Source organism: Physella acuta, unplaced genomic scaffold (assembly GCF_028476545.2).
Source record: "Physella acuta isolate Inbredline_101_S28 unplaced genomic scaffold, ASM2847654v3 ptg000667l, whole genome shotgun sequence".
Classification (NCBI taxonomy): domain Eukaryota; kingdom Metazoa; phylum Mollusca; class Gastropoda; family Physidae; genus Physella; species Physella acuta.
In genome coordinates this window covers 421,425-445,493 of record NW_026732186.1, presented here as the reverse complement: position 1 = coordinate 445,493, position 24,069 = coordinate 421,425, and the positions used below count along the sequence as shown (strand labels likewise).

The 24,069-nt window shown below is 48.7% G+C and overlaps 2 protein-coding genes and 6 non-coding genes across 8 annotated transcripts; 5 read left to right on the top strand and 3 right to left on the bottom strand.

The window, feature by feature from the left end:
* Positions 1–996: 996 nt before the first annotated feature.
* Positions 997–1,845, bottom strand: LOC131948958 (uncharacterized). The gene has a single exon (XM_059310687.1). The coding sequence runs from the start codon at positions 1,843–1,845 to the stop codon at positions 997–999; it is 849 nt and encodes a 282-aa protein (XP_059166670.1).
* Positions 1,846–5,263: 3,418 nt separating this feature from the next.
* Positions 5,264–5,348, bottom strand: Trnay-gua (transfer RNA tyrosine (anticodon GUA)). Its single transcript is given in 2 exon segments — positions 5,264–5,299; positions 5,312–5,348. It is a non-coding gene; the product is annotated as a tRNA-Tyr (tRNA).
* Positions 5,349–5,782: 434 nt separating this feature from the next.
* Trnay-gua (transfer RNA tyrosine (anticodon GUA)) lies at positions 5,783–5,868 on the bottom strand. The gene is given in 2 exon segments: positions 5,783–5,818; positions 5,832–5,868. It is a non-coding gene; the product is annotated as a tRNA-Tyr (tRNA).
* A 2,755-nt stretch (positions 5,869–8,623) lies between these two features.
* Positions 8,624–8,708, top strand: Trnay-gua (transfer RNA tyrosine (anticodon GUA)). Its single transcript is given in 2 exon segments — positions 8,624–8,660; positions 8,673–8,708. It is a non-coding gene; the product is annotated as a tRNA-Tyr (tRNA).
* Positions 8,709–9,443: 735 nt separating this feature from the next.
* On the top strand, positions 9,444–10,253 carry LOC131948957 (zinc finger protein 761-like). Its single transcript, XM_059310685.1, has one exon. The coding sequence runs from the start codon at positions 9,444–9,446 to the stop codon at positions 10,251–10,253; it is 810 nt and encodes a 269-aa protein (XP_059166668.1).
* A 170-nt stretch (positions 10,254–10,423) lies between these two features.
* On the top strand, positions 10,424–10,508 carry Trnay-gua (transfer RNA tyrosine (anticodon GUA)). The gene is given in 2 exon segments: positions 10,424–10,460; positions 10,473–10,508. It is a non-coding gene; the product is annotated as a tRNA-Tyr (tRNA).
* A 9,344-nt stretch (positions 10,509–19,852) lies between these two features.
* Trnay-gua (transfer RNA tyrosine (anticodon GUA)) lies at positions 19,853–19,938 on the top strand. Its single transcript is given in 2 exon segments — positions 19,853–19,889; positions 19,903–19,938. It is a non-coding gene; the product is annotated as a tRNA-Tyr (tRNA).
* A 431-nt stretch (positions 19,939–20,369) lies between these two features.
* On the top strand, positions 20,370–20,454 carry Trnay-gua (transfer RNA tyrosine (anticodon GUA)). The gene is given in 2 exon segments: positions 20,370–20,406; positions 20,419–20,454. It is a non-coding gene; the product is annotated as a tRNA-Tyr (tRNA).
* The last annotated feature ends 3,615 nt before the right edge of the window (positions 20,455–24,069 follow it).

The following is a 24,069-nucleotide window of genomic DNA, read 5'->3' as shown; positions in this document are numbered from 1 at the left end:
TCATTGGTCACGGATGTCACTGGTGGTGTCACTGGTCACGGATGTCACTGATGGTGTCAGTGGTCGGAGCTGGGGGTCTGTGGTTTGGGCAGTGGTCAATCCTTTTCTAATCATGTGCAGCGTCCCTAAGCCCACCCATGTTCAGCACCCCTATGTCCACTCATGTATAATGTCCCTAAGCCCACCCATGTTCAGCGCCCCTAAGCCCACCCATGTTCAGCACCCCTATGTCCACTCATGTATAATGTCCCTAAGCCCACCCATGTTCAGCACCCCTATGTCCACTCATGTATAATGTCCCTAAGCCCACCCATGTTTAGCACCCCTATGTCCACTCATGTATAATGTCCCTAAGCCCACCCATGTTCAGCACCCCTATGTCCACTCATGTATAATGCCCCAATGCCCACCCATGGGCAGCGCTTCTATGCCCATCCATATGTAACGCCAAAAATACCGTGTTTCCTTCTTCCCCAAACTCCTACAAATACTTTTTAAATTGTAAAAACACATATCGTGTTTTAAATCTGATGGACTTGAAGTTTCTGAGGAAGTTTCAAGCTGTCAACTTCAGAAGATTGTGGCTACGTGTTTAGGGCAGTCTTGGTTGATGGACTGACATGTCTACCATGTTTTATTCCACAGTGGCATCCAAGTACTTTACTGTCCGCCTCATAAATAACTTTACCTAGCAAAAGAAAATCTGCAAGTCAATTCTTTGAAAATTGTTGGTCGTGATTTCATGTTTTGCCTCCCACCCCCTCACCCTTTTTTTCCCGCTAATCACATTAGCTCAGGCTATGACCGAGTCAGTGACTTCATTCTAATTTACAATCTGTGCTTTAAGAATTACATTTAACTTAATTGTAATGACCGACAAGGCCTTGAACTTCCTATCCCAGCGACATTACTCAACAGAGTGAAGTACTCCCCCACTTAACCCCTGAGGTCTGATTCTAAAGTCTCCGACATCTTATCTTTTGTTTCATCGGTTTTCTATTCTAAAACCTTCGAATGGTCTGATATAAGGGGTAATCCTGTTGTATTTTGGTCTGATATAAGGGGTAATCCTGTTGTATTTTGGTCTGATATAAGGGGTAATCCTGTTGTATTTTGGTCTGATATAAGGGATAATCCTGTTGTATTTTGGTCCCGGGATAATCCTGTTGGTCCCGGGATAATCCTGTTGGTCCCGGGATAATCCTGTTGGTCCCGGGATAATCCTGTTGGTCCCGGGATAATCCTGTTGGTCCCGGGATAATCCTGTTGGTCCCGGGATAATCCTGTTGGTCCCGGGATAATCCTGTTGGTCCCGGGATAATCCTGTTGGTCCCGGGATAATCCTGTTGGTCCCGGGATAATCCTGTTGGTCCCGGGATAATCCTGTTGGTCCCGGGATAATCCTGTTGGTCCCGGGATAATCCTGTTGGTCCCGGGATAATCCTGTTGGTCCCGGGATAATCCTGTTGGTCCCGGGATAATCCTGTTGGCCCCGGGATAATCCTGTTGGTCCCGGGATAATCCTGTTGGTCCCGGGATAATCCTGTTGGTCCCGGGATAATCCTGTTGGTCCCGGGATAATCCTGTTGGTCCCGGGATAATCCTGTTGGTCCCGGGATAATCCTGTTGGTCCCGGGATAATCCTGTTGGTCCCGGGATAATCCTGTTGGTCCCGGGATAATCCTGTTGGTCCCGGGATAATCCTGTTGGTCCCGGGATAATCCTGTTGGTCCCGGGATAATCCTGTTGGTCCCGGGATAATCCTGTTGGTCCCGGGATAATCCTGTTGGTCCCGGGATAATCCTGTTGGTCCCGGGATAATCCTGTTGGTCCCGGGATAGTCATATGGTGCCTTTGCAGCGGAAGGGGGGGGGGTAGTCTTGTGGTCCATTGGTACGGGGGGGGGGTAGTCTTGTGGTCCTTTGGTACGGGGGGGGGTAGTCTTGTGGTCCTTTGGTACGGGGGGGGGGGGGGTAGTCTTGTGGTCCTTTGGTACGGGGGGGGGGGTAGTCTTGTGGTCCTTTGGTACGGGGGGGGGGGGTAGTCTTGTGGTCCTTTGGTACGGGGGGGGTAGTCTTGTGGTCCTTTGGTACGGGGGGGTAGTCTTGTGGTCCTTTGGTACGGGGGGGGGGGGGTAGTCTTGTGGTCCTTTGGTACGGGGGGGGGTAGTCTTGTGGTCCATTGGTACGGGGGGTAGCCTTGTGGTCCATTGGTACGGGGGGGGGGGTAGTCTTGTGGTCCATTGGTACGGGGGGTAGCCTTGTGGTCCATTGGTACGGGGGGGGGAGTCTTGTGGTCCATTGGTACGGGGGGGGGGTAGTCTTGTGGTCCTTTGGTACGGGGGGGTAGTCTTGTGGTCCTTTGGTACGGGGGGGTAGTCTTGTGGTCCTTTGGTACGGGGGGGTAGTCTTGTGGTCCTTTGGTACGGGGGGGGGTAGTCTTGTGGTCCTTTGGTACGGGGGGGTAGTCTTGTGGTCCTTTGGTACGGGGGGGGGGGTAGTCTTGTGGTCCTTTGGTACGGGGGGGGGTAGTCTTGTGGTCCTTTGGTACGGGGGGGGGGTAGTCTTGTGGTCCTTTGGTACGGGGGGGTAGTCTTGTGGTCCATTGGTACGGGGGGGTAGCCTTGTGGTCCATTGGTACGGGGGGGGGGGTAGACTTGTGGTCCATTGGTACGGGGGGGGGGTAGTCTTGTGGTCCATTGGTACGGGGGGGGGGAGTCTTGTGGACCATTGGTACGGGGGGGTAGTCTTGTGGACCATTGGTACGGGGGGGTAGTCTTGTGGTCCATTGGTACGGGGGGGGGGTAGTCTTGTGGTCCATTGGTACGGGGGGTAGTCTTGTGGTCCATTGGTACGGGGGGGTAGTCTTGTGGACCATTGGTACGGGGGGTAGTCTTGTGGTCCATTGGTACGGGGGGGGTAGTCTTGTGGACCATTGGTACGGGGGGTAGTCTTGTGGTCCATTGGTACGGGGGGGGGGTAGTCTTGTGGACCATTGGTACGGGGGGGGGTAGTCTTGTGGTCCATTGGTACGGGGGGGGGTAGTCTTGTGGTCCATTGGTACGGGGGGGGGGGAGTCTTGTGGACCATTGGTACGGGGGGGGGTAGTCTTGTGGACCATTGGTACGGGGGGGTAGTCTTGTGGTCCATTGGTACGGGGGGGGGGTAGTCTTGTGGTCCATTGGTACGGGGGGTAGTCTTGTGGTCCATTGGTACGGGGGGGGGGGGTAGTCTTGTGGACCATTGGTACGGGGGGTAGTCTTGTGGTCCATTGGTACGGGGGGGGGTAGTCTTGTGGACCATTGGTACGGGGGGTAGTCTTGTGGTCCATTGGTACGGGGGGGGGGTAGTCTTGTGGACCATTGGTACGGGGGGGGGTAGCCTTGTGGTCCATTGGTACGGGGGGGGGGGGTAGCCTTGTGGTCCATTGGTACGGGGGGTAGTCTTGTGGTCCTTTGGTACGGGGGGGGTAGTCTTGTGGACCATTGGTACGGGGGGGGGTAGCCTTGTGGTCCATTGGTACGGGGGGGTAGCCTTGTGGTCCATTGGTACGGGGGGTAGTCTTGTGGTCCATTGGTACGGGGGGTAGCCTTGTGGTCCATTGGTACGGGGGGTAGTCTTGTGGTCCATTGGTACGGGGGGGGGGGGTAGCCTTGTGGTCCATTGGTACGGGGGGGGTAGTCTTGTGGTCCATTGGTACGGGGGGGTAGTCTTGTGGTCCATTGGTACGGGGGGGGTAGTCTTGTGGTCCATTGGTACGGGGGGTAGTCTTGTGGTCCATTGGTACGGGGGGGTAGCCTTGTGGTCCATTGGTACGGGGGGGGTAGTCTTGTGGTCCATTGGTACGGGGGGTAGTCTTGTGGTCCATTGGTACGGGGGGTAGTCTTGTGGTCCATTGGTACGGGGGGGGGTAGCCTTGTGGTCCATTGGTACGGGGGGTAGTCTTGTGGTCCATTGGTACGGGGGGGTAGTCTTGTGGTCCATTGGTACGGGGGGTAGTCTTGTGGTCCATTGGTACGGGGGGTAGTCTTGTGGTCGATTGGTACCGGGTATATCACTAGTTGTACCATGTCTGAGGACTTTAAAGTTCACACAGTCCCATCTAACAGGACTTCCCCATTGTCCTAAGAGGACTTCCCCATAGTCCTATCTATCTGACGATCATCACGAAGAGCTTCAATCAATGTGTATTTACAAGTGAGTAATTTAGCCGGACAGTCCCCGCCACTACAACAAAAATGAACAAACCCACGGATCATTTAGGACATTACAACCTCTCGACCAATCGTTTGACGCAGAAATTCGATGACTCGCGACACTTTTGACGTCATTTCCGTGCTGCAGTGGGAACTACTAGATTCAAACTTCCTTTACAGTAACAATGACAAGATATTTTGTATGTTACTGACATGAATAGGGATGTTTTGTATGTTACTGACATATGTAGGCATGTTTTTTTTTTTTGTACTGACATTGGTTAGGATGTTTTGTATTGTAGTGACATCAATGTAGGGATGTTTTGTATTGTATTGACATCCTCCATATTGTGATTAATTTTGATGCAGCTCAAAGTTTACCTCCGTGTTTACATGTGCACACCACACCAACCGTAGGGCTGACTTCCCCACACTACGCCACATTACAAGTGGGGCTGACCCCCCCCCCCCACACACCACACGTGGGGCTGACCCCACCACACCACACGTGGGACTGACCCCACCACACCACACGTGGGACTGACCCCACCACACCACACGTGGGGCTGACCACCCCCCCCCCCACACCACACGTGGGGCTGACCCCACCACACCACACGTGGGGCTGACCCCACCACACCACACGTGGGGCTGACCCCACCACACCACACGTGGGGCTGACCCCACCACACCACACGTGGGACTGACCACCCCACACCACACGTGGGGCTGACCACCCCACACCACACGTGGGACTGACCCCACCACACCACACGTGGGGCTGACCACCCCACACCACACGTGGGACTGACCCCACCACACCACACGTGGGACTGACCCCCCCCCCCCCCCACACCACACGTTGGACTGACCCCACCACACCACAAGTGGGGCTGACCTGAACGAATGTCGTCCACTCTGATAGAAACCTACATATAGGGTCAGTAGCGTCTTTTAAACATTTTGTACACCTGACAAATTTTTTTTTACCCGGCGACTATTGTATTTCGGTGGTAGTCGTTATTACTAAAACGAATAATAAAAAACGTACCTATAAAAAAAATATGTTCCCGCGAACCGGATTCGAACCAGTGACCTAAGGATAGCTTCTTTCATCTACAGTCCTCCGCTCTACCAACTGAGCTATCGCGGGTCATACTTACTTAGGGGATTGTATCATATTACCATCAAAACCTAGATCCAGTGTAGGTAGGTCCATGAAACAACTTCATTTGCCCCAAGCAAGAAATTTTCTATCGATCTCAATGACCGCCATGAGAGTAAGGCCAGCTTCATACGTGGATGTGTATTTATTTCAGTCGTTCAATTGTTTTTTACATCAACAGTAGGACTGAGAAATGGAAGCAGACAAACAAAGACAAACATTCTAACAATCTAGGGTCTGACTCAACAAAACTTTCATCTGATCAGCATTAGTTGTCTGCTTCTGTTTAGTGATTATCTCGCTGATCTAATTAATTACCATCTAATTCCAACTCTCTAACTTAATTCGTTATCTACATTACAGCAGAGGTTTTGATTAGTTTTGCTATTGGATCAAAATAAAAAAGAGTAACAAAAAAAAGTTCCCGCGAACCGGATTCGAACCAGTGACCTAAGGATGGCAATATAACAACTACAGTCCTCCGCTCTACCAACTGAGCTATCGCGGGAGATGTTACAAGCGTGCAATATGTTGAAGATGTGAATACGAAGATGATGAACCAGTGGGTACATTTAGACAAAAAATAACAGACCATCTACAGATCTAGTTGCCTGTATCACACACGGAGGGCACTGTCAGTCACAAGTTAGTTGACTGCAGGGGCGGAACTACAGTGCCGCCAGACCCCGCAATGCGGGGGGGCCCACGCCATTTAGGGGCCCAGAGCCAACCATAATAAATTTTTTTATAGTTAAAAAAAAAGTAAATTTTCTTTCATTTTTGACTTGATAGTTGTTTTGTAAAAAATTACCGTAGCTGCGGTTGGATTATCTTTATTCTATAGACACCACCCCACACTCTTGTATCTTCTTTTTCCCTTTGTTTTTAAACAACTTTGAAAGCCGAGTCTTTCATCTACAATTAAACGTATCAAAGATAAGCAAATGTTCAAACCATGACTTATTTCCCTTTTTAAAAAATAGTCAAATAGGGGTGATCATAAGCACGATTTAATAGATTTGTACTAAACAAATTAAAAAGCAATTACTTCTCTTAATTATTATTTTTTTAATAAGTAATTACTAAAGAATGATAATGTATAAAAAGGAAATGTATTGAGATGTATTAAATCAATAATATTTAGAAAATTAATAATATAACTACAAAAAAAATAATAATAAACATAACACGAGACACCATTACTTATACAAAGCTTTCATGTTTTATATTATTTTGACCGACGAGTTTCTACGAGGGCTTCTATTAAAAATTAATTAACACTGGTTTTTCACAAAACACGCTAATGCACTTACACACATGACATGATGTTGAACATTTTTTAAATTGATGTTTTTTTCAAATTTCGAACAGGACAGCAACGAGTATCCTATGTTCGTATTATGTTATTGTATATATATATATATATATATATATATATATATATATATATATATATATATATATATATATATATATATATATATATATATATATATATATATATATATATATATATATATATATATATATATATATATATATGGGGGGCCTAAAAAAAATTTTTGCGGGGTGGCCCTTTTTTTCTTGTTCCGCCACTGGTTGACTGACCCTGTTACATATTGTTAGTGTAACATATTGCTAGTGTAACATATTGTTAGTGTAACATATAGTTAGTGTAACATATTGTATGTGTGTGTTATGTGTTAACGACATTTCTCCCCAACTAATGGTAGATAATAATATCAAATGATTCACGTGTAAGATGCCATTAAGTCTAACACGATACATAACATTTATATGTTTTAAATACTTAAAACTATGAGATTTCTGATTATATCTAACACACATTGTAGATACCTAAAACATAAGATATCGGATTAGATCTAACACACACCACACAAAGATGCGTATTTTATGAGGGTGTGTACGTCTTATTACACTTGTGTTTACAAGTTGTGTGTAGGGGGGGGGGGGGGGGTCTTTCTCTCAGTTGGGTACTTGAAACAAAATGTGTTAAGTGAATTTTAAGTTGTCTGCCCATTACAAGTATTTCCTGTAAGTAACTGCTCGAGTTACTTATGAACGTTTCAACACAAACATAAAATATAGGGCCTAGTTATAACACAAACATAAAATATAGGGCCTAGTTATAACACAAACATAAAATATAGGGCCTAGTTATAACACAAACATAAAATATAGGGTCTAGTTATAACACAAACATAAAATATAGGGCCTAGTTATAACACAAACATAAAATATAGGGTCTAGTTATAACACAAACATAAAATATAGGGCCTAGTTATAACACAAACATAAAATATAGGGTCTAGTTATAACACAAACATAAAATATAGGGCCTAGTTATAACACAAACATAAAATATAGGGCCTAGTTATAACACAAACATAAAATATAGGGCCCACTTATAACACAAACATAAAATATAGGGTCTAGTTATAACACAAACATAAAATATAGGGCCTAGTTATAACACAAACATAAAATATAGGGCCTCCGAAATAACTAAATCACGCACAACAAAACTTTTAAAACGTAGATCTACTTATAACACAAATATATAGAATCTAAGTTAGATGGATTACAATGTACTTATAAGACAAGAACTAAATGTAACTATTATACAAAACATCCAGATGTAAAGACACACAGGTACCTCTACGCAGACTTTGACTTAAACATTGAAGTCACCCAAGTGTAACTTCTACTAATTAATTACTTTGATGCGTATGATTGAAGAAAGAGAGGCGACATCAACTTCGACTTCGTAAAACAATACGTTTCATTCTTTAAATTTTCTAAGCGCATGCGATTAAAATGGGATAATAATTAGACTTTAAAATGGTTAATGAATCACACAATCACATTATATTATTTTAAACAAAAACGAGATTGACAACAGTTGAGAAATGAATGTTGTCACAATTTTGTTTTGGTTGAGACAGTATTTTTAGACTTAGACTAGAAATGTAGACGCGATCATGTTAAAAAAACATAATGTTTCGCAAAACAAAGAAAAAATATTTACGTTTTAATCACGATAATTTTTAATAGAGTTTACAGCGTTTTCTGTTTGATTATTCTGGGAAATATTTCGTTTTTGAAAACCACTTAGAAATGTAGAAATTTAAAAGTCGGCAATAATAGTTTCAGTTTGATCAGCCCACTCAGCACACGTCGCGCACTGGCTGGCTTTACTGGGCCGCATCGGCTACATCGTTAGCTTGGCACAGTTTGCATGGCCCGCGATAGCTCAGTTGGTAGAGCGGAGGACTGTAGTTGTTAAAAGCGATCCTTAGGTCACTGGTTCGAATCCGGTTCGCGGGAACTTTTTTCTTGCATTTTCTTAAAATGTTTTACAACCTTCAACTAAAATTAATAATTAAATGTTTAGAATAATTATTTCACATCATTTTAGTAACCATTCCAAGAAACAATTTAATTATTGTCCCGTTTCTTTCTAATTTAAGAAACCTTTAACTAAAGCGTAAGAATAAAAAGTTAAAAAAACTGAGCGACGCCCTAATTAATTATGCAAATTATTTGACAATCTACATCTGACACGTAGAGCGGCACCTAGTATTGTAGGTGATTCATTAGTTTCAAGTGGCGTTAAGATTTTCCTAAAACCCCATTCCAACAAAACTTTCCAAGTGCCACTTGAGGTAAACCAAGTCAACACGGATAAGCTCCCTTGCTTTTTGTTTTATTTGTTGTCTCCCTTACATAGAGCTGTTACAAGCAGGACCGCGGATATCTTCTGCTAACTTCACCTAAACCTCCCCGCCCACATCTCCACATCACCACACCTCATTCATCGACCCCTAAGTCAACTATCAGCATTAGAAAGGGGTGGGTGTGGGGGGGGGGGGGCTTTAGTGGTATGACGACGACTGTTGTTAAAGTGTTGTATCTTTGTCACCTACATCAGCACATTATAATTTCCTCAGCTAACTTACATTTTTGTTTATTTGAACCTTCATTCAGCCACTAAAAACTTTTTGTTTATTTGAAACTTCTCAAGGTGTGATCATTCAGCCACTAAAGCAACTCCACTCTGAAATGACAACTTATAGTCATGACGCTGGTCTAGTTCAGATGTCATCAGTCAGATGTCAACAGTCAGATGTGACCAGTCAAATGTCACCAGTCAGATGTCACCAGTCAGATGTCATCAGTCAGATGTCACCAGTCAGATGTCACCAGTCAGATGTCACCAGTCAGATGTCATCAGTCAGATGTCACCAGTCAGATGTCACCAGTCAGATGTCACCAGTCAGATGTCATCAGTCAGATGTCATCAGTCAGCTGTCACCAGTCAGATGTCATCAGTCAGATGTCATCAGTCAGCTGTCATCAGTCAGCTGTCATCAGTCAGCTGTCACCAGTCAGATGTCACCAGCCAGATGTCATCAGTCAGATGTCATCTGTCAGCTGTCATCAGTCAGCTGTCACCAGTCAGATGTCACCAGCCAGATGTCATCAGCCAGATGTCACCAGTCAGATGTCATCAGTCAGCTGTCATCAGTCAGCTGTCACCAGTCAGATGTCACCAGCCAGATGTCATCAGTCAGATGTCAGCTGTCATCAGTCAGCTGTCACCAGTCAGATGTCACCAGCCAGATGTCATCAGCCAGATGTCACCAGTCAGCTGTCACCAGTCAGATGTCATCAGTCAGATGTCACCATTCAGATGTCACCAGTCAGCTGTCACCAGTCAGATGTCATCAGTCAGCTGTCATCAGTCAGATGTCACCAGTCAGATGTCACCAGCCAGATGTCATCAGTCAGATGTCACCAGTCAGATGTCACCAGTCAGATGTCACCAGCCAGATGTCATCAGTCAGATGTCATCAGTCAAACCCAGCCTAAAGCTCGATAAGTTTTTTTTTCAAATTGTTTATTTCAAACACATTTATAACGAATGTGTGAACTGTTGAACTCAACAAAATAAAGAGAATGAAATTGCGAATTTTAATACCAATAAATGTGCGTATTAATTTCTGATAGGAATTTATCTTTTAAAACGAGATTGTAATTATCCCGCGATAGCTCAGTTGGTAGAGCGGAGGACTGTAGATGGATGAAGCTATCCTTAGGTCACTGGTTCGAATCCGGTTCGCGGGAACTTTATTTTTTCCTGTGCATTACTTTTGAAAAATAAAATTATACCTTTCGTTTAATTTTACCATGAGTATAAAATGTGAGTGCGTGTGTGTCTATCCTTGTTTGTGTGTGTGTGTCTGTGTTGTGCTCTCTGTTGTCGAGTGTGAGCTTGAGTGTGCAGAACAAATGTGTAGCCTGTATGTGTGTAGGTAGCGTGTAGTCTGTATGTTTGTAGGTAGCGTGTAGTCTGTATGTGTGTAGGTAGCGTGTAGTCTGTATGTTTGTAGGTAGCGTGTAGTCTGTATGTGTGTAGGTAGCGTGTAGTCTGTATGTGTGTAGGTAGCGTGTAGTCTGTATGTGTGTAGGTAGCGTGTAGTCTGTATGTGTGTAGGTAGCGTGTAGTCTGTATGTGTGTAGGTAGCGTGTAGTCTGTATGTTTGTAGGTAGCGTGTAGTCTGTATGTGTGTAGGTAGCGTGTAGTCTGTATGTGTGTAGGTAGCGTGTAGTCTGTATGTGTGTAGGTAGCGTGTAGTCTGTATGTGTGTAGGTAGCGTGTAGTCTGTATGTGTGTAGGTAGCGTGTAGCCTGTATGTGTGTAGGTAGCGTGCAGCCTGTATGTATGTAGCCTGTATGTGTGTAGGTAGCGTGTAGTCTGTATGTGTGTAGGTAGCGTGTAGCCTGTATGTGTGTAGGTAGCGTGCAGCCTGTATGTATGTAGCCTGTATGTGTGTAGGTAGCGTGTAGTCTGTATATGTGTAGGTAGCGTGTAGCCTGTATGTGTGTAGGTAGCGTGCAGCCTGTATGTATGTAGCCTGTATGTGTGTAGGTAATGTGTAGCCTGTATGTATGTAGCCTGTATGTGTGTAGGTAGCGTGCAGCCTGTATGTATGTAGCCTGTATGTGTGTAGGTAGTGTGTAGCCTGTATGTATGTAGCCTGTATGTGTGTAGGTAGCGTGCAGCCTGTATGTATGTAGCCTGTATGTGTGTAGGTAGTGTGTAGCCTGTATGTATGTAGCCTGTATGTGTGTGTCGAGTGTGTAGCCTGTATGTGTGTGTCGAGTGTGTAGCCTGTATGTGTGTGTCGAGTGTGTAGCCTGTATGTGTGTGTCGAGTGTGTAGCCTGTATGTGTGTGTCGAGTGTGTAGCCTGTATGTGTGTGTCGAGTGTGTAGCCTGTATGTGTGTGTCGAGTGTGTAGACTGTATGTGTGTGTCGAGTGTGTAGCCTGTATGTGTGTGTCGAGTGTGTAGCCTGTATGTGTGTGTCGAGTGTGTAGCCTGTATGTGTGTGTCGAGTGTGTAGCCTGTATGTGTGGAGCATGTATGTGTAAGCAATGCCCCCACCCCGCCACTCGAGAGTCGAGCTATCAGGTACCACATCTTCCCATCCGATGATGTGTCTGGGATGATGTTGGCGTCACTTCACCCCTGTTGTAGGCAATTGTCCACTTGACGTCAAGATGTTATCCGTCAACAACCGTCTGTCGGTCAGACGTGTGTCTGTCACTCACGTGCACACAACAACAGGATGCTGGTACACCGGACATGACCTCTGACCTACCATCCTCACGGACCAACAAGAGGACACACCTGACCAAAGTAGACGACCCCCCCACACACACACACCTGACCAAAGTAGACGACCCCCCCCCCACACACACCTGACCAAAGTAGACGACCCCCCCCCACACACACCTGACCAAAGTAGACGACCCCCCCCCCCCCACACACACACTGACCCATGCACCTGACCAAAGTAGACGACACCCCCACACACACACCTGACCAAAGTAGGCGACCCCCCCCCCCACACACACACCTGACCAAAGTAGACGACCCCCCCCCCACACACACTGACCCATGCACTTGACCAAAGTAGACGACCCCCCCCCCACACACACACCTGACCAAAGTAGACGACCCCCCCCCCACACACACACCTGACCAAAGTAGACGACCCCCCCCACACACACACACACTGACCCATGCACCTGACCAAAGTAGACGACACCCCCACACACACACCTGACCAAAGTAGACGACCCCCCCCCCCACACACACTGACCCATGCACTTGACCAAAGTAGACGACCCCCCCCCCCCCCCCCACACACACACCTGACCAAAGTAGGCGACCCCCCCCCCCACACACACACCTGACCAAAGTAGACGACCCCCCCCCCCACACACACTGACCCATGCACTTGACCAAAGTAGACGACCCCCCCCCCCCCCACACACACACACACCTGACCAAAGTAGGCGACCCCCCCCCCCCCCACACACACACCTGACCAAAGTAGACGACCCCCCACACACACACACTGACCCATGCACCTGACAAAAGTAGACGACACCCCCACACACACACACTGACCCATGCACCTGACCAAAGTAGGCGACCCCCCCACACACACACCTGACCAAAGTAGACGACCCCCCACACACACACACTGACCCATGCACCTGACAAAAGTAGACGACCCCCCACACACACACACACACTGACCCATGCACCTGACCAAAGTAGACGACCCCCCCACACACACACACTGACCCATGCACCTGACCAAAGTAGACGACCCCCCCCCCACACACACACCTGACAAAAGTAGACGACCCCCCCCCACACACACACACTGACCCATGCACCTGACCAAAGTAGACGACCCCCCCACACACACCTGACCAAAGTAGACGACCCCCCCACACACACCTGACCAAAGTAGACGACCCCCCCCCCACACACACACTGACCCATGCACCTGACCAAAGTAGACGACCCCCCCACACACACTGACCCATGCACCTGACCAAAGTAGACGACCCCCCCACACACACACACTGACCCATGCACCTGACCAAAGTAGACGACCCCCCACACACACCTGACCAAAGTAGACGACCCCCCCACACACACACACTGACCCATGCACCTGACAAAAGTAGACGACCCCCCCCCACACACACACACACTGACCCATGCACCTGACCAAAGTAGACGACCCCCCACACACACACACACTGACCCATGCACCTGACCAAAGTAGACGACCCCCCCCCCCACACACACACACACACTGACCCATGCACCTGACCAAAGTAGACGATCCCCCCCCACACACACACTGACCCATGCACCTGACCAAAGTAGACGACCCCCCCCCCCACACACACACACTGACCCATGCACCTGACCAAAGTAGACGACCCCCCCCCACACACACACTGACCCATGCACCTGACCAAAGTAGACGACCCCCCCCCCCCCACACACACACACACTGACCCATGCACCTGACCAAAGTAGACGACCCCCCCACACACACACACTGACCCATGCACCTGACTAAAGTAGACGACCCCCCCCCCCACACACACTGACCCATGCACCTGACCAAAGTAGACGACCCCCCCCCACACACACACACACTGACCCATGCACCTGACCAAAGTAGACGACCCCCCCACACACACACACTGACCCATGCACCTGACCAAAGTAGACGACCCCCCCACACACACACACTGACCCATGCACCTGACCAAAGTAGACGACCCCCCCCCACACACACACACACTGACCCATGCACCTGACCAAAGTAGACGACCCCCCCACACACACACACTGACCCATGCACCTGACCAAATTAGACGACCCCCACACACACCTGACCAAAGTAGACGACCCCCCCCCCACACACACACACACTGACCCATGCACCTGACCAAAGTAGACGACCCCCCCACACACACACACTGACCAAAGTAGACGACCCCCCCCCACACACACACCTGACCAAAGTAGACGACCCCCACACACACACACCTGACAAAAGTAGACAACCCACCCACACACACCTGACCAAAGTAGACGACCCCCCCCCACACACACTGACCCATGCACCTGACCAAATTAGACGACCCCCCACACACACACTGACCCATGCACCTGACCAAATTAGACGACCCCCCACACACACACTGACCCATGCACCTGACCAAATTAGACGACCCCCACACACACACTGACCCATGCACCTGACCAAATTAGACGACCCCCCCCCCCCCCCACACACACACTGACCCATGCACTTGACCAAAGTAGACGACCCCCCCCCCCACACACACACACCTGACCAAAGTAGGCGACCCCCCCCCACACACACACCTGACCAAAGTAGACGACCCCCCCCCACACACACACCTGACCAAAGTAGACGACCCCCCCACACACACCTGACCAAAGTAGACGACCCCCCCACACACACCTGACCAAAGTAGACGACCCCCCCCCCCCACACACACACACTGACCAATGCACCTGACCAAAGTAGACGACCCCCCCCCCCCACACACCTGACCAAAGTAGACGACCCCCCCCCCCACACACACACCTGACCAAAGTAGACGACCCCCCCCCCCCACACACACACACTGACCCATGCACCTGACCAAAGTAGACGACACCCCCACACACACACCTGACCAAAGTAGACGACCCCCCCCCCACACACACACACTGACCCATGCACCTGACCAAAGTAGACGACACCCCCACACACACACCTGACCAAAGTAGACGACCCCCCCACACACACACACTGACCCATGCACCTGACCAAAGTAGACGACCCCCCCCCACACACACACCTGACCAAAGTAGACCCCCCCCCCACACACACACCTGACCAAAGTAGACGACCCCCCCCCCACACACACACCTGACCAAAGTAGACGACCCCCCCACACACACCTGACCAAAGTAGACGACCCCCCCCCCCCCCACACACACACTGACCCATGCACCTGACCAAAGTAGACGACCCCCCCACACACACACACGCTGACCCATGCACCTGACCAAAGTAGACGACACCCCCACACACACACCTGACCAAAGTAGACGACCCCCCCACACACACACACTGACCCATGCACCTGACCAAAGTAGACGACCCCCCCCCCCACACACACACCTGACCAAAGTAGACCCCCCCCACACACACACCTGACCAAAGTAGACGACCCCCCCCACACACACACCTGACCAAAGTAGACGACCCCCCCACACACACCTGACCAAAGTAGACGACCCCCCCCCCCCCCCCACACACACACACACTGACCCATGCACCTGACCAAAGTAGACGACCCCCCCACACACACACATTGACCCATGCACCTGACCAAAGTAGACGACCCCCCCACACACACCTGACCAAAGTAGACGACCCCCCCCCACACACACACACACTGACCCATGCACCTGACCAAAGTAGACGACCCCCCCACACACACACACTGACCAAAGTAGACGACCCCCCCCCCCACACACACACACACTGACCCATGCACCTGACCAAATTAGACGACCCCCCACACACACACTGACCCATGCACCTGACCAAATTAGACGACCCCCACACACACACTGACCCATGCACCTGACCAAATTAGACGACCCCCCCCCACACACACACTGACCCATGCACTTGACCAAAGTAGACGACGCCCCCCCCCCCCACACACACACCTGACCAAAGTAGGCGACCCCCCCACACACACACCTGACCAAAGTAGACGACCCCCCCACACACACACCTGACCAAAGTAGACGACCCCCCACACACACCTGACCAAAGTAGACGACCCCCCCCCTACACACACACACTGACCCATGCACCTGACCAAAGTAGACGACCCCCCCCACACACCTGACCAAAGTAGACGACCCCCCCCCACACACACCTGACCAAAGTAGACGACCCCCCCACACACACACACACTGACCCATGCACCTGACCAAAGTAGACGACACCCCCACACACACACCTGACCAAAGTAGACGACCCCCCCCCACACACACACACTGACCCATGCACCTGACCAAAGTAGACGACACCCCCACACACACACACTGACCCATGCACCTGACCAAAGTAGACGACCCCCCCCCCCCACACACACACACTGACCCATGCACCTGACCAAAGTAGACGACACCCCCACACACACACCTGACCAAAGTAGACGACCCCCCCCCCACACACACACACTGACCCATGCACCTGACCAAAGTAGACGACCCCCCCACACACACCTGACCAAAGTAGACGACCCCCCCACACACACCTGACCAAAGTAGACGACCCCCCCCACACACACACACTGACCCATGCACCTGACCAAAGTAGACGACCCCCCCCCCCACACACCTGACCAAAGTAGACGACCCCCCCCCCCACACACACCTGACCAAAGTAGACGACCCCCCCACACACACACACACTGACCCATGCACCTGACCAAAGTAGACGACACCCCCACACACACACCTGACCAAAGTAGACGACCCCCCCCCCCACACACACACACTGACCCATGCACCTGACCAAAGTAGACGACCCCCCCACACACACACACCTGACCAAAGTAGACGACCCCCCCCACACACACCTGACCAAAGTAGACGACCCCCCCACACACACACCTGACCAAAGTAGACGACCCCCCCACACACACCTGACCAAAGTAGACGACCCCCCCCCACACACACACACACTGACCCATGCACCTGACCAAAGTAGACGACCCCCCCCACACACACACACCTGACCAAAGTAGACGACCCCCCCCCCCCACACACACCTGACCAAAGTAGACGACCCCCCCCCCACACACACACACCTGACCAAAGTAGACGACCCCCCCCACACACACACACCTGACCAAAGTAGACGACCCCCCCCCCCCACACACACACACACTGACCCATGCACCTGACCAAAGTAGGCGACCCCCCCACACACACACTGACCCATGCACCTGACAAAAGTAGACGACCCCCCCCCCACACACACTGACCCATGCACCTGACCAAAGTAGACGACCCCCCCCACACACACTGACCCATGCACACTGACCCATGCACCTGACCAAAGTAGACGACCCCCCCACACACACACCTGACCAAAGTAGACGACCCCCCCACACACACACACTGACCCATGCACCTGACAAAAGTAGACGACCCCCCCCCCACACACTGACCCATGCACCTGACCAAAGTAGACGACCCCCCCCCCCCACACACACACCTGACCAAAGTAGACGACCCCCCCCCCCACACACACACCTGACCAAAGTAGACGACCCCCCCACACACACACCTGACCAAAGTAGACGACCCCCCCACACACACACACTGACCCATGCACCTGACCAAAGTAGACGACCCCCCCACACACACACCTGACCAAAGTAGACGACCCCCCCACACACACACACTGACCCATGCACCTGACCAAAGTAGACGACCCCCCCCCCACACACACACACTGACCCATGCACCTGACCAAAGTAGACGACCCCCCCCCCACACACACCTGACCAAAGTAGACGACCCCCCCACACACACCTGACCAAAGTAGACGACCCCCCCCCACACACACACCTGACCAAAGTAGACGACCCCCCCACACACACACACTGACCCATGCACCTGACAAAAGTAGACGACCCCCCACACACACACACTGACCCATGCACCTGACCAAAGTAGACGAACCCCCCCCCCCACACACACACTGACCCATGCACCTGACCAAAGTAGGCGAACCCCCCCCCCCCACACACACACACACTGACCCATGCACCTGACCCAGAACCAACCGCTATTACGCGGTATTCCCCCCCCCCCCCACCCCCCCCACTAATCGTTATTTTCTGTTATGTATTCATTAAAATGATTCCATTCTTCTGTGTCGTGGAATAGCGCACAGAAAGGGAAAACAGTTTTTACAGTAAAAAAAAAGATTTTATTTAAAAATTCACGCTTGTTTCTAAGGGCGAAACAATTTTAAAGTTTTGAACGGCTAGATCCAGTAGCAGTGGACGTAATTAGCATCCTACATTTCATTAAACAATCCACCTAAAACCAATCAAAAGTCCAGTTGTCCCCGTATATTTTACTGAACAGTTTAGAGAAGCCTAGGTGATACGTGATTAGAACATAAAGTAATGTATACACACATACACAAGCAAGCATAGTAGGCTACACACACGCTCACACACACATATACACAGGCGCGCATCATATTACTGTCCAAACATCGCTCTACCCTCTCCCCCCCCCCCCACAACCCCCCCCCCCCCCCCCCACCATTTCAGGACCTTACAGGCGGTGTGAGTGCACCAGAATGACACAAAAACCAATCCAATTAACGTAGCGCCTTAGGCGACTTACAGAGTCAGTCAACTCACTTCTGACTGACAGACTCATTCAACTCACTTGTGACTGACAGACTCAGTCAACTCACTTGTGACTGACAGACTCAGTCAACTCACTTTTGACTTACAGACTCAGTCAACTCACTTGTGACTGAATAGCCTCAGTCAACTCACTTGTGACTGACAGCCTCAGTCAACTCTCTTGTGACTGACAGACTCAGTCAACTCACTTGTGACTGACAGACCCAGTCAACTCACTTGTGACTGACAGCCTCAGTCAACTCACTTGTGACTGAATAGCCTCAGTCAACTCACTTGTGACTGACAGACTCAGTCAACTCACTTGTGACTGACAGACCCAGTCAACTCACTTGTGACTGACAGCCTCAGTCAACTCACTTGTGACTGAATAGCCTCAGTCAACTCACTTGTGACTGACAGCCTCAGTCAACTCACTTGTGACTGACAGCCTCAGTCAACTCTCTTGTGACTGACAGACTCAGTCAACTCACTTGTGACTGACAGACCCAGTCAACTCACTTGTGACTGACAGACTCAGTCAACTCACTTGTGACTGACAGACCCAGTCAACTCACTTGTGACTGACAGCCTCAGTCAACTCACTTGTGACTGAATAGCCTCAGTCAACTCACTTGTGACTGACAGCCTCAGTCAACTCACTTGTGACTGACAGCCTCAGTCAACTCTCTTGTGACTGACAGACTCAGTCAACTCACTTGTGACTGACAGACCCAGTCAACTCACTTGTGACTGACAGACTCAGTCAACTCACTTGTGACTGACAGACCCAGTCAACTCACTTGTGACTGACAGCCTCAGTCAACTCACTTGTGACTGACAGCCTCAGTCAACTCACTTGTGACTGACAGACTCAGTCAACTCACTTCTGACTGACACAACTCACTCCTGACTGACAGACTCAGTCAACTCACTTCTGACTGACACAACTCACTCCTGACTGACAGCCTCAGTCAACTCACTTGTGACTGACAGTGCCCTCCGTGTGTGATACAAGCAACTAGATCTGTAGATGGTCTGTTATTTTCTCTAAATGTACCAATGGTTCATCATCTTCATAATTACAAGTTTAAAATATTTAGAGTCTCACATATCTCCCGCGATAGCTCAGTTGGTAGAGCGGAGGACTGTAGGTGTCACAAAGCTATCCTTAGGTCACTGGTTCGAATCCGGTTCGCGGGAACTTTTTCTGTTTTTATTTTAACATTTTTTCTCTTTTGATCCAATAGCTGATCAAAACCTATGTTGTAATGTAGAAAACTAATTAGTTAAGATATTATTGGAATTATAGGATAAATAATTAGACCCGCAAGATAATCACTAAACCAACTAATGGTGATTATATGGAAGTTTTGTTGAGTCAGACCCTAGACCGTTAGAATGTTTGTCTTTGTTTGTCTGCTTCTATTTCTCAGTCCTACTGCTGATGTAGAAAAAAATGAAACGACTGAAATAAATACACATCCACGTATGAAGCTGGCCTTACTCTCATGGCGGTCATTGAGATCGATAGAAAATTTCTTGCTTGGGGCAAATGAAGTTGTTTCATGGACCTACCTACACTGGATCAAAGTTTTAATCGTGACATCATACAATCCTTACATACAGCATGACCCGCGATAGCTCAGTTGGTAGAGCGGAGGACTGTAGATGAATGAAGCTATCCTTAGGTCACTGGTTCGAATCCGGTTCGCGGGAACTTTTATCTTTTTCTTTTGTTAACGCATGTTAACATGTACTAAACCCTTCAACTAAAATTTACATAGAGATCATTTAATTAAATATAAATCACACTTAATCTTTCAAATATTAAATTTAATAAATATGCCCTAATAATTTTATTAAATATTTTATGCCAACTAATAATTATGTTACTTAAATGCTAAATATTTGTTTCAAAAACTTCGCCACACAATACCAATTTTGAAATATTGTATTTGATTGGCTACGTAATTAGGAATACATATTGTGTGTTGTAAGCGTGGAGAAATTGTTTTGTTTTGTGGTATTTTATTTTGCTTTCAAAACATAAACTAGGCTTACAGTTCATACCTTCGACACATAAACTAGACCTACAGTTCATGATCGGATTGATGTAAAACTTCCTGTCATTTCCTCCTATATGCTGTCTTCACACTAGATTTTCATTCAGGGATCTCTTGGGGACGGGGCAATACCACCCCCTTCTCCCCCAGAGCACCCCCACCTCCTATATTTACATCTGTTGTTTACAAAATATGCGGTGTCACCCGCTCCAACGGAAATTTAAGTGTTTTCCCCCTTCCCCTCACTCACACTTTTCAAAAGTTTAAAGTTTGGTTCCCACACCCCTCCCCCATCCACCCCGAGAAAAATAAAGGAACACAGCTTCAGACCATGAGCCATGCTAGCCTTGAATCCAAGACCTTTGGTATTGTGTTTTGTTAACAGTATTTGTCATCGCGTGCATACACACACCTACACACTCAATACACACCTGACACACACACCACTCACTCACACAATGTTGTTTCCCCCCCAATACACTCCGCCCCTAGTACACTCCCCCCAGTACACTCCGCCCCCCCAATACACTCCGCCCCTACAATACATTCCGCACTCCGCCCCCCCCCCCAGTACACACCGAACCCCCTCCAGTACACTCCGCCCCCCCAATACACTCCGCCCCCAGTACACTCCCCCAGTACACTCCGCCCCCCCCCCAATACACTCCGCCCCCACAATACACTCCACCCCCAGTACACTCCGTCCCCCCAGTACACTCCGCCCCCCCAATACACTCCGCCCCCAGTACACTCCCCCAGTACACTCCGCCCCCCCCCCCAATACACTCCGCCCCCCCAATACACTCCGCCCCCAGTACACTCCCCCAGTACACTCCGCCCCCCCCCCCAATACACTCCGCCCCCAATACACTGCGCCCCCCCCCCAGTACACACCGAACCCCCCTCCAGTACACACCGCCCCCCAGTACACTCCCCCAGGACACTCCACCCCCCCAATACACACCGCCCCCCAATACACTCAACCCCCCCAATACACACCGCCCCCCAATACACTCCGCCCCCCTCCAGTACACTCCGCCCCCCAGTACACTCCGCCCCCCAGTACACTCCGCCCCCCCAATACACTCCGCCCCCCAGTACACTCCGCCCCCCAGTACACTCCGCCCCCCCAATACACTCCGCCCCCCAGTACACTCCGCCCCCCAGTACACTCCGCCCCCCAATACACTACGCCCCCCCAGTACACTCCGCACACCCCCCCCCCCCCCCCAGTACAATCAGAAGAATAATTTTAAAACCTACAAACTCGCCCAATCTTCCCAACTAGAACAAATGAGCTATTTTCGTTTGTTTATTGATTTCTATGTCAACACTCGGCTATACTAAATACCGGATCTTCGGCTATTTTTAGAAACGACATCTCCGCACTTTTAGTCAATTATCTGTCTAATCAGATTTTGATTTGTCCATTCTTCTAGCGATTAGAAATGCCCATCGACGAAATGTACGTCATTTTTAAAGGCTGTTCAAGTAGAAATAAAATAAATCTATAATAACAAGCTTTTAAACGCTTTGAAAATAAGAAAATAAAACAAACTTTACTAATGAAAACTTTGATCGCTAATGAGATCACTTACATTTTTTAGCAACCAAAGCTTTTACTAATAACTTTTGTTTTATTTTCTTATTTTCAATGCATGTAAAAGCTTGTTATTATAAAGAGTTTTTTTTTTTAATTAATTAATTTTATTTTCCACTTTTCTTTTAGTCGTTCGTTCGAAAAACAGTTGACAATACAAATAAGACTACAAATAAGACTACAAATATGCGTTAAAATCCGTTCAGTAGCTTTTGATCTCTAAAACATAGTTAACTGCCTCACCTCGTTCATACTACACACGTGAAATCAATCGAGCGTGAAGTGATAGTTCACCACGACGGCCTTCTGACCAAGCGATTGCTAGCTCATATTTTTATCTTTTTATCTCTCCTTTTAATTTGAATATAGTAATTTTTAAATTAAACTGTCTCTCTAATTAAATTAAAGAATTCATATTCATGCATTGTCATCGCAGTGGAACGTATCTGGAAAAATTGAACGAAATCGCTGCATTAGAAGTGGGTCAAAATCGAATTACAAGATTTGCCATAAACAAAGGTTGCGAACTAAATAAAAACTTCTAAAAACAAGAACTTTGTGGCTCTAAGAATGTGTCCGTTATACGTCGGTTTAGTTGATTGTATGTGACACGTTATGGGTCCTTGTGTGACCTTATGTGACCTTGTAGGTGATGAGGACTTTTTTGTATGTTGCACCCTGTGAGTGATGTTTTGAACGATTACCGCTAACATGCGTGGTGACAAGCCTACACAGTATGTCCATTAATGAATTAAATTATCGTCCAATTATTTCCACGTCTGATGGCTCTGGATTCTGACATAATCGGCCGCCATTTTGGAAGATCAGACACAAATACTGGATGGTGGGTTCTCAATGGGGCCAGACACACGGACACACAGACACACGAACACACAGACTACTGCAGAGGCCCAACACCAGCTGTCTATCATAAAACGAGCGGCTGGGTGACGTAGTAAACTAGCGACTGCTTGATCTGGACGGACTTATTTTTGCAGTCACGTGGTACGTTGAGGTAGATAAAATATTGTGAGAGTTATCTCCCAGAGTTACTTCCCATCGTTCTTTGGTTGAGGAATTTGTGCAGGCAATCGTCTGGTCAAACAGCGAGCTCAATTTTGTCTTCCCGCTCTGTAAACAGACGTGTGTGAACAAGTAAACCACCCTACTGATGTGTTGCCATGGTTACAAAGTAGGTCTGACGTTAAACCTGCACCTGTGTGTGTGCATATGTGAGTGTGCGGGTTTATAATAGAGAGAAAGGGAGAGAAAGATTGTGTGAGTCGAATGTGAGGGATTGAAGAGAGATATTCCATTTTAAGTGTGTATGTGTGGGAGTCTGTATAATTGTGTATGTGTGCGTGTGTGTATGCGAGAGAGAGAGAGAGAGAGAGAGAGAGAGAGAGAGGGAGCGGATGTGATTGTTTGTATGGCAGTGTGTGTGATTGTGTACATGAGTGTGTGTGAGAGAAAGACAGGGAGTGTGTGTGAATAGGTTTGTGTGCGTGTGTGTGTAAACTTGTGTGTGAATGTATGTATGACAGTGTGTGTGCATGTGTGAGACAGTGCGTGTGTGGTGTGTGGTGTCAATGTGTGTGTGTCGTGTGTGTGGTGTGTGTGTCAATGCGTGTGTCAATGTGTGTGGTGTGTGTGGTGTGTGTGGTGTGT

Excerpts from the sequence above, each read along its gene's own strand:
- LOC131948958 (XM_059310687.1), bottom strand. The coding sequence starts at position 1,845 with ATGACTATCCCGGGACCAACAGGATTATCCCGGGACCAACAGGATTAT.
- LOC131948957 (XM_059310685.1), top strand. The coding sequence starts at position 9,444 with ATGACAACTTATAGTCATGACGCTGGTCTAGTTCAGATGTCATCAGTC.